General features: G+C 43.0%; 2 protein-coding genes across 2 annotated transcripts; one reads left to right on the plus strand and one right to left on the minus strand.

Moving 5' to 3' along the window:
• Positions 1-1,586: 1,586 nt before the first annotated feature.
• On the plus strand, positions 1,587-7,932 carry LOC125894826 (probable pancreatic secretory proteinase inhibitor). Its single transcript, XM_049586466.1, has 4 exons — positions 1,587-1,858; positions 5,601-5,632; positions 7,277-7,389; positions 7,584-7,932. Exons 1-4 carry the CDS (start codon positions 1,807-1,809, stop codon positions 7,627-7,629), a joined length of 243 nt encoding a protein of 80 aa, XP_049442423.1. The 5' UTR covers positions 1,587-1,806; the 3' UTR covers positions 7,630-7,932.
• Positions 7,933-8,720: 788 nt separating this feature from the next.
• Positions 8,721-11,086, minus strand: LOC125894822 (ribonuclease inhibitor-like). Its single transcript, XM_049586463.1, has 3 exons — positions 10,349-11,086; positions 10,052-10,098; positions 8,721-9,913 (listed from the first exon to the last, which is right to left on the minus strand). The coding sequence occupies exons 1-3, from the start codon at positions 10,585-10,587 to the stop codon at positions 9,762-9,764; spliced, it is 438 nt and encodes a 145-aa protein (XP_049442420.1). The 5' UTR covers positions 10,588-11,086; the 3' UTR covers positions 8,721-9,761.
• Positions 11,087-11,286: the final 200 nt, after the last annotated feature.

Consider the following 11,286-nt stretch of genomic DNA (forward strand, 5'->3'; position numbering starts at 1 on the left):
CTCCACCTCTATCATTCTCCCTCTATCCATCCCCCTCTTTATCCCCATCCTCCTCTCCCTCTATCCTTCTCCCTCTCACCATCACACCTAACTCCCCATCAACATGCTGTTTGTTTACTGAAAATTTAAATTTAAAATATGCAGTAAAGTCATAAAAAGTGACAACATTATCAGTGGCTTTACCTCTTTAAACCCAAACCCAAGTTTTATATTTTTTATATTTTATTTAATTTCATTTATCTGTAATGCTTCCCATCCGTCCTCGACTCTCTATGTGAAGGAAATGACACCTAAATTCTCTAAAGAGTTTTTATTTCCTTGTCCATGCTAGCTCAATTCAATTTTATTTATAAAGCCCAATATCACAAATCACGTTTTGCCTCAGAGGGCTTTACAGCATACGACATCCCTCTGTTCTTTTAGGGTTAGGGGTTAGACCCTCACAGCTGATACGGAAAAACTCCCAAAAAAAAACCTTTAATGGTAAAAAAAAATGGTAGAAACCTCAGGAAGAGCAACTGAGGAGGGATCCCTCTTCCAGGACGGACAGATGTGCAATAGATCTCGTACAGAACAGGTCAACATAATAAATTTCAGTGATCCATATGACAAAATGATACAAAAAGAGGCAACTACGAAAGCTTCGTGGACCATTACAAGGGGGCGGGGCTTAGCTAAGGGTCAGTTAACATGCACTTCTTTGGACTGTGAGCAGAAGCCGGTGAAAACCCATGCCGACGAGGGAGGAACATGTAAACTCCATGCAGGAGGGCCCCATCCAGTAAGTTCAAACTTGGAGCCCCCTTGTAGTGACGCAACAGTGCTAACCAATGTAGCACCGTGCTGCCCCTAATTTAATTTAATTTAACCTAATTAAATTAATTTAATTTAATATTTCCCCTGATTTAATTCACTCTATTATTTATATTTTCCACCTTTTAATGTGTGTGTATTTGTCTTAATGTGTTTACATGATATTATAGAAAGCACCCTTATTGGCATTTAAGGCTCCATGTAAATTAAATTCAATAATATAAATCTGATTTCAAGTTAAAAAAATAATCATAATCTTCAGAGGCAGCAGTTACCATCAGAGCTGTGAAGACTCACTGTGAATTTCTGTTGTTGTTTGTGTTGTTTTTTTTAATCTGCTTTAATCTGTTTGTATAATAATTTCAATGTTTTGGAAATGAAACGATGAAATGATGATGAGGAGGAGGAGGACAAAAATGAGGATTAGATTGATGATAAATATGCTGAGCTTGTTCTCGTGCCGTCGTTTTTGTGTTTTTAATCTGTTTTTAACCTTTAAATCTGTCGGTCTCATTAAATTTGATAATGATGAAGATGATGAAGATGATGATGATGATGATAAATATTTTGAGCCTGTTCTCGTGCCGTGGTGTTTGTGTTTAACTCATTGATTAAATTGTGTAACTGCGTTGTTGTGCAGACTCGTGACAGAGTCACGCTTGTTTTTCTGCTCTGGTGTCTGTGTCACTTCTCTTCCCGACAGTTTTCACTTGGTCAGCGATATTTCACAGCAGACAGAATGTTGATCCCGAGATTAAAGCCCGAACAAAAGAGAACAGCGGCCGTCACAACAACAGAAGCTCACATGGTTTCAGACGACAACACAGAGCCTCTATATGACAACACCAGGCCGGCGCCAAACATCACAACCACAGAGGACCTGACCACAGACACATCGGCGGCCAATCAGAGACCAAGACGACTCACTGATTCAACCTCCTCAGACGACTTCAGCAGTTTTGATTTCATTTGACTCCTGAGGTTTCATCCAAGATGTTCAGCAGGACTCTTCTGCTCATCTGCATTGCGGTTTTCTTCTGTGCAGGTAAGACTGGACCAGAGCTGAGGGCTGTACCACGAGATGAGATCAGTGGGTGAAGGTAGATGCCAAGATCTGAGGAAGATGAATCAATCAGGCAACAAAAGGACTCTTGATAAAGGCAAATTGTAGTGCAAGTGCGCATGGGTAGATTAACAGAGCATTAGGCGCATCAGTGAATCTGAAACTTAAACAAAGATAGGGCTTGGTATATGTAGAGAGCAGCTGGGAGTGTGTGCTCAGACATGCGTGTGTTTGTGTACTGATGAGCTGATGTGTATAAGTTAGCCCGGGGATGTATAGTAGTGTAGGAGCACGGGTTTGTGCAGGTTTAACGATGTAAATGTGAGATGTAAACTTGGCAAGAACTGCCCGTCCAAGAGAACTTGAAATATGAAACCTTGCGAATGTCCAATGTCTTGCCAAATAAAACATTTGCTATACTTGGCAAGTAGAACAAAACATCTCCATAAAAGAGCAGATGAGCTTTGTGAAGAAACAGGAGAGGAGTTCAACACTCTGCAGTTCAACTCAGGACATAGTGGATTCATAAAGACACAGTAAAAAATAAATAAGTGAATATGACAGTTGTAAAATTTGAAATGAAATGACTATAAAATGACTGTGAAATACAAACTGATATCAAAACATATCGTCTAATTCATGTAGTATAAAATGTGGTTCTCCTTTAACCTGACTAAATCACCATGGTAACTGATACAACACACCAAACCTGGTCTGAACTAGTTTTTGTTCTGAGTGTTGGTCTGAAATAAAGTTAAGAGCCCCTTTCACAGCTCCTTTGAGTGGTGTCACTCTATAGTGAGTCCAGTCTCACTCCGAAGTCGTGGATATATGGCACTTGGGCAGAAACTTGCGGCGTCAGAAACCAACAAAACAAAAGGCCTATTTTGACGTCAACATGAGACACAGCCAGTTGCCATTTTAGTGTAACGGTGTGCGGCGGCATCAGGGGGTCAGGGGGAAATGTGGCGGGACAAGGACAAAAGGCTGAGAAAGTCCAAGTGGGGCAGGCAGGAGAGGTGGTGGATGGGTCCAACAAACACGACTGTCACCCGAGACACCGGTGTTTGCGTCCCATAAAATTCTAAAGCCAAACCCTGTTGTTTTTCCCTAGATCTCACCACATGTTTTTGTTGTAGAAGGACAAAAAGCGTCAATTCCAGTGTTGTACCAAAGTAGCGTGTTTATTTTGAAAGAGACTGTATGTAAACGTTGAATTTTCTGGGAAAACAGTAGTGTATTTTGAAAACAGGCAATGCATGTAACAGGCAGAACTTGACACGGTGTCCCAGAACGTCAACAACTGCTTTTCAAGTCGTATCTAGACATGGGGAAAGTCCATGACCAAACGTCGATATGTGACGAGGTCAGAGTGAGAATATGTTGCTATAGTAAATGTCGACCAATGAGCGATACAAGCTGCTTTTACACTGCCTCCTCATGGCAGGAATCTCACGTAGTTATGCCGCCTTGCCGTTCCGTATGAAAGGTACAATCACAGACTGGGGGCACAGAATTGTCTCACCTTTAAGGATTGGAGGTGGTAACGGTGTCGAAACAATGTCTGCATGAACTGGACAGCCAGCAGGACGGGAATGACGTTGTGATGACATGTTGTGCGTGCAACCCACTGCCAGGAGATTTAAAAAGTAGCTGCTAGCAGTTAGCAGCTAACTCAAAGAAAAAGAACAGCAGCCAAAAATGTCTGCAAAGTGGGAAAATGTTGAGGTCCGGGAGCTCATTACCTGCTGAGCAGAGGACGAGATCAGCCACCATATAACAGGGACAGTAAATGATTGTAATGCCAGTGTTATTGTCTTTTATCTGCCTGACTTTGCTTCAGATCCTGTACTCCTGGGAGTACAGGATCTGTCTGGGGAGACGTGTTGGACATGCACATTGGAACTACGTTACTGTGGTGTTGATGATGGTCATGTTGGCTTCCTCCAGAACTCTGATGTTGGTGCATCTGTTCTTCCAGCTGATCCTCAAGAGCTTCTGTAAGGATCTTTGTTGATAATGTTTCAGGGTGCTTCCTGTAGGTGGTCTATGATTCAGCACACATGTTGGGAGGGGAAATGGCTCTGTGGACCAGGAGTTTGGATTGGGCCTGCAGGTCTTGACCTTCAAAGGCTCTTTTCCTGAGTCCGGCATGGGCTCCACCGGCACAGCTCAGGCAATAGTTAACCTCAGAGTCGATGTCAGCCTTTGAGTAAGAACACTGCAGAGGTTGGGGAAATGGTCACCGATTTCGAGATTAGTGTTGTCCACCTTTATGGTGGGCTGAGTAGATGGCTGGTTGGGAGGAGGTTGATGGGGTACCTGGGTCTTCTTGCTGTTTGGGAGTTTTTCACACTTGGTCCCTCTCAAGCCTCAAACAAACTCAAGCGATTAGTCTGCACTTACTTGCAGATATGTGAACACTCAAAAAAAAAAACTCTGTGCACCCATGTATCCAAGGGTGATTCTACAGATATCGAGGATAGTGGTTTAGAGAAGGTGTCAGTGCTCTCCAATTTCATCAGGATATTTCTGTTTAAGGCTTTCCCCAAGAAGGAGTTACTGCTGAGTGAAAGTCTCAACCAGGCTTTAATATCTTAGTCTTGGCCGGATCTGCTTGTTTTGAACCTTCCTTTTCCTCTTGAGTTTGATGGTCGTCATGAAGCAAAAGAGGCGATGATCTGTCCAGCAATCATCTGCATCGATCATGGCCCTTGTAGTGTTAACATCACGGCGACCCCTGGCTCAAACAGTGACATAATGAATGAGATGCTGCTGTTTGGAGCGGGGGTATCTCCACAGTGCCTTATTTGCTGAGATGGAGAACTCCATCAGAGTTGATGTTCCCGATGCCTTCCATTCCTACAGTGCCCTTCCAGAAGCGGTCCTGGCTGACCCTGGTATTGAGGTGTCCTTGGAGATTAATCTTATTCTCCCACGGGATTGTTAACAGCATCTCGTCTAAGGAAGTCACTTATACTTCTTCTTAAGAATCTAAGGTAGAGGCATAGGCACTCACAGCTATTACCATCTTGTTGTTGGCAAGCACCAGACGGATGGTCATGAAATGCTCACTGATCCCCACAGGAAGTTCAGAGAGGTGACTGATGAGCTGATTTCCAATGGCAAATCCAATACCATGGATCCTGTTCCTTTCCAGAAGAGATTGCAGCAACCCTTGTTCTTCTTCAGTTGTCCTTTGTCTGCCCATCGGACAGCTAGGGTCAATCCGGTATCCTCTCGGTTCTCTAGCAATGACCATGGTACTCCTCTCCTGGCTGTCACTGGGTTCACTGTCTATCACATGAATGTTGCATTCCAGGCTTCAAAGTTCATTTTTCTGTCTTTCTGAACCAGCAGGTTTTTAGAACGTTGCAAAATGGCACATTGTAAGTAGCTGCCTGTTTCAGCTCATCTCATCGTGAATCTTTGGTCTGACCTGGGCTTTAAAGTTAGCCATCTTCCTCCACCTGTGCTGCTTTGGAGGTCTTGGTTGGATTGGTCTTTTCAGGGACCCCCACAACAGCGTTGTTCTCTGGATCTCAGGAACATATACACTTCTCTACCGTGACATAGTGACATTCATGGAGAGGACAGTCCAGGTAAGACTGTAAAGAGTCACGTGTACAGTCCAGGTAAGACTGCACAGGGTCAGCATCAGATGTAAAAACAGTGAATACTAAAGCTATGATGTACCTTAAAAACCTTCCTGTCTCTTTTTCAGATGCTGAGGACAAATCCAGGCTCTACAGGAGGGTAAGAAACAAACAAAAGCATCCTACAAACTGTTTTCTAAAACCTGAACAAGCTCTAGAAATGAAATTTACTGAATGACAGTATATTTAACAGAATTAATCCTTTCTGAATTTCTCTAAGTTTCTTTAATGTTATTAAACATCAGACAGTATCAGTAGAAATCAGAGTTTTACACTGCGTCCCAGCTTTTTTTGGAAATGGGGTTGTATTCAATGGCGCTTCTAAACAAGATAAACATAAAAAGGAATTTCAAGAAAAATGTAAAAGTAAAATGTGTTAATATCTGCACTGGTAATGATGGAAAATCCTCATTTGGGTAGCTGTATTTAATCTCTTACTCTTGTGATCAAAACTGATCTGAAGATCAATCCTGAAATTGTTCTGTAAATACTTAATATATAATAAATATAGCAACTTCTGATCGATTTCAGGCTTAAAATAATAACAACTTCTGGTCCATTTCCATCTTAAACCACACCCACTTCTGGTTAAAACCCCACCCATTCCAAGTACAGACACAAATATTGATAATTTGGTTGAACAGTTGGTTGAACAGATATAGATAATGTATACTCGCTCATCCCTAGCCTTCAGGGAGGCCTCAGGACTCTGAAGCTGAAAACACACCGGCACCTCCGTGGTGCAGCGCTCCAAATGATGTGCACCAAGTGCCATCCTCAGCATACCACGAACAAGTCAGGCTGCAGCTCATCAACAGATGACCACACAAAGTTATTACTACTTTTACTGAAAGATCTGTACTTCCTCCCCCTCTGCATTAGCTTAAAATCATGTGTGGACAGCCACTAATTAAGGTTTTCTCACCTGAAGAGCCGATCTCCAGAGCTATGTCTCACCAGGGAGTATCTTTTAGGCCATTGTCTTTATAATGACAGGACTGTGAGTCATTACGCTCGGGATATTTCTCGACCTCAACAACTTCTCATCCAGTCTTCGTCACACACGAGACACAGTAACAGTTACAGAGTTCTCTTTATACATCCATGGTGAGGAGTTGAGCTGCTAGAGCAGCAGAGAAAAAGAGCTGCTACAGGAGCTGGTATGTGCAAGCAGAGAGCGAGTGGGGGGAAAATGCATTTATTTCTGGGGGTGACGAGGCTGGAAATAGGACAGTGGTGTGAAGTACCGCAGTGCAGCACATCCAGGAGCGCCGACATGTGTCTAGCTGCCACCAATGTGGGGTCGTACATCAAAAATAACAGGGGCTTATTTTTTGATGTGCGCCGTTCGCCGACAGTGTATTTTGGCCTTGAAAACTGTATGTTTACTTAAAGACTCTTCAGAAACTAAGAGTCAAATACAGCGAACTGTGATGATTACCAAACCAAACTGAGATATCTCACTCACCACTTGCTGCTTCTTCAGGCATTGAACAGTCAAACTGTGACTTGTTTCTAACCAGATAAAGTCACAAAGAGTTCATGCAGGTAAACAGAAAAAAGCTGATGTGGTGTATATTTTTAGGTTTTCTGTTTGGAGGCAGGGAACATAAATAACACTGACGCTGAACCTAAACATACTAAAAATCAGTCTGGAGTCTGGATTCGTGTCAGTCTGTGTCTGACCTGAAATGTTTGAGGAAAGAAGGGGTAACGTGTGTTTTGTTGTTTGTTGTTTCTGCAGCCCTCCTGTGAGGGGATGACCGCAAATATGGCATGTCCCCTGAACTACTCTCCTGTGTGTGGCAGCAACGGCATCACCTACCCAAACGAATGTTCTCTGTGTGTCTTCAGGCTGTAAGTCATTAACAGTCATTCACTGAACTTCTGATACCTCCACACTCTGGGAGTTTCATATGTTCAAAACCACCAGTGCTTTTAATTCATGTGATCGATTGGTTTCTGTATATCTGAATTCTGACCTCTGTTAAGCAAGCGTCTGCAGCATCCCATAATCAATTCATGGCTGATTATTAATCTTTTCTGTCCAGGGAGAAAAATGCTGACATCCTGATTGTGACGGAGGGGCCCTGCTGAGGCTGACATCATTCACTCACTCCTCCCAGACTGATGACGTCATCGCACTTCTCCCTAAATGATGATGTCATTACTGTTTGAATGTAGCTGTTAGCACATAGCGTGCGCGCGCACACACACACACACACACACACACACACACACACACACACATGCATGCGCACACACACGACTGCAGCAATATGTGCTCACAATAATAAAAACATCTGTTTTATAATGCTGTGTTAAATATATTTTCATATCTCTGTAATGACTTTTTTCATTGGAATCTTTCACCATTAAAGATTTTTCTTTTTCTCTGAATTTAGCTTCGTCATCTTTGGACACAATCAGTGTCATCAAGACGATGCATCATCTTGATGCATCATCTTGATGCATCAAAATCTTTGATTTCAATACATGATTTATTTTTCTCACTGTGTGAGTTTGATACTTTTAAAACAAAATACTGTATTTGTAGTAATCCATAATTAAATTAACGGATGAATTATATATATACATATATATATATTCCTCTCATTTCATTGTTTGTCTCGACTTAAAGGGCCAGTGTGTAAAATGGGTTGAAAACAGTGATATCAGTGGTCAAATTCTAGATTGCAGGGCTCACTCGCTCACCCCTCCCGTCAGGTAAATGACGGTGGCCTCACAGGGACAAAAAGCCTTGCACAGACACGAGTTTTTCAGGAGTAGCTAGTATCTAGCGACGAGGTGAATATTTATTTAGAAATCTAAGCCATGTTACGATATTTTAATGAATCACTCACGAGCAGGAGACCAGAGGAGCGTTCAGGAAAAAGGCCCTTTTATTTGAGCACTGCAAAAACTCCGGTAACACTCCAGGGGGTAAAAGACTCCGTCCCAAACTCTGACTCTTCTAACGTAGCACACACACTTCATACACACATACTCGTTTACCACACCAAGTGGGTCCCCCCTCCCCTCTCTGCTCCACCAATCTCCAGCCCGCACACTGACTGACAGCGTAGCCTGTAAACAGAGCTCAGCTGTTTATTTAGCCTAGCAGTATCTCCGGACTATAGTAGCTGCAATGGACGACTTTGAACGCGATTTTGTCGCTGTCGCAACGACCAAATTGAGCGTGGGGATCAGAGATAATGAATAAAATGCAGGCTGTAAAGCCACCAGTATACCTCTATGTATATGTAGAATGAGAAGGTGTGTGGACACTCTACTAAATAAATGAGTAAAGAGACCGAGCAACAATTATCAGATTTATCTGAAGAAAAAACAAATAGTAATGCAAATAATTATAGCAGAATGCACAGTACCAGTACAAACAGCTCACAGTAAATGATACCAATATGTACAGTACCAGTACAAACAGCTCACAGTAAATGACACCAATATGTACAGTACCAGTACAAACAACAGTAGACACAGTGGAATTATACCAATATGCACATGTAAACAGTCCCCATTCTAGAATAAACGCTACCGTATGGAAACCATGCGGCCGGTTGGAACTCAAATTGAATGGGAAACAAAGTCCAGTGTTCACTTAGCTGGGTGTAACTTAGCTGGGCGATGTCCGTGGATAGCTGCCTCCGTGAGAAGAGAACAGAAGGAAGGGAGGGGGGTATCACTGTCCGAGGGCTGCCGTAGAATGGCAACCAGGATGTCAGCCGACCAACACTCGCTACCCGCTCCCTGGTTGCGGCGATTTGCGATGCTGGCCAGCTAGGAATGAACTAGCAGCCAGTACAGTCCAGTCCTCTCTGGTCTAGCTAACATTTAGCCGTGTTACTTACTGATCCATTAGAAAGAAAGCTAGCTGGACATGGGTTTTGAAGCCTCTTTGGTCACGGAGCTCCCTCCATCTCTTGAACGCCTGACTGAGGTTTACTCTTGTTTTTCCTCTTCTTTTATCACTCTCCTTTTTGCTCTTCTTTGCCTCCTCACACAGAGGAGCTCCTTTTCTTTTGCTAGGCCGTTTTTCACTTGTCTCCAAACTTTGTCCGTCTGCCATTGTGCTCGTGACTCAACTATCTCGTGCCCAACTCCTCATAAGGACCAGCTCCAGTCCCTGATTGGCTGACTGACCAATTTCACAATACATGACGCGTTTCCTGCCATAAAGCAGATTTTTTCCGCGAAATTTACTACTGGCCTCAGCTACACAGCAGCTGAGGCCAGTAGTCAAATCTGTCTGGATGATCAGGATACGGCTGCTCCTCTTCCACGTGTGTCATCTTTGTGTTGTTGTCCGACAGTTCGATCCCTCTGTTCACTGTGTTTGTGTCGAGCGTGAGTTCACAGGAGTCTGATGGAGAGAATGAGACACAGCTGCCGTTATTATTGTATCTATGACATCAGAGATCTGATTGAGTGATGTCACAGTTTGAAGATGGTTGAATGTGTGCTGCTTTGTTTTCGTGAATGAAATTCAAAACACACTTACACTTCCTCAGACCTGGTCTCAACCACTGGACTCCACCAGGCTCCACCCTGAAAGGAGGAGGGGGGTCAGAGCAGCACATCCTCTGTCAGCATGGTAACACGGAGATGACATCGCTCTCATGCACAGTTTATTTAGTCTCTACAAATGTGCTCATATAGCACTAATTATTCATCACCTGATTGTCTTCAAGCTCAGTAGCGCTTCTTCTTATTGGCAGACGACTACAGCTCATTATTTCCACTTCTTCAGGACATAATGTTATCAGTACGACATTGACACTCGATATAAATTTCTGACCTGAGAGTTTCCAGTCTCCAGTGTGGATCCTCCCGTCCAGCAGACAGCAGCTTGACTCCTGAGTCTCCTGGATGATTGTAGCTCAGGTCCAGCTCTCTCAGATGGGAGGGGTTGGACTTTAAGGCTGAGGCCAGAGAGACACAGCCTTCCTCTGTGATCAGACAGCCTGACAGCCTGCAAACACACAAACCAACAGGTGGCATGATCTGAAGGGACTGGGAGTGCGGTTGCATTAACATTGTTACCGATTTTTTTTTGTAGTCACAACTGTGAAGGACTTCTGTGGCGTTGCATCCTTCAGCCTTGGTCAGTAAAGAAAATGGGTGGCAGTTATGCTTAAGGTAACAGTCAGGTCAGCAGAAGGCCTAAAAGAGGCTCCTTGTTATGAACGCCCTCCACCTTTGGTTTTCTAGTTCTTTCGCATGAAGTTCAACTGTCCAGATGAGGGTGCCTAGCTTGCTCCATTGGTTAAGAGAGAGAGAGAGATTGCCCTGTCTCCCAGGCTTAATAGAAAAGTCTCTTTTCGACATGTGCATTTTGTAAGAGACGGTCAAGGTGATTTAGAGCTTCAGCTCCTAGTGAAAACCTCATAAACAATGAACATTGAAGGAATTTTGAGCAATTTGAGCTGGTTGCAATCTGCAATCTTCACCACTAGATGCCACTAAATCACCATAAACCTTACACACTGTAACACTTTACCTTTTCTCAAGTAAGCGTTAACTATACAAGGGGGGCTCTTTTGAGTAAAATTGAAAACTTATGAGAAAAATAAAAAAATGTGTATTCACCCCCACCCACCACCAATAAAACAACAAGAAATATTAAGGAATAAAGATATATGAAACTCTCAACAGAGTGTATAAAGGTTTAAATGAATAAAAAAAAAAAGGTCACATCACAAAACCAATCTCAGTCTTTGCAATCCTCAAAATAAA

The sequence above is a fragment of the Epinephelus fuscoguttatus genome, linkage group LG9 (assembly GCF_011397635.1).
Source record: "Epinephelus fuscoguttatus linkage group LG9, E.fuscoguttatus.final_Chr_v1".
Classification (NCBI taxonomy): domain Eukaryota; kingdom Metazoa; phylum Chordata; class Actinopteri; order Perciformes; family Serranidae; genus Epinephelus; species Epinephelus fuscoguttatus.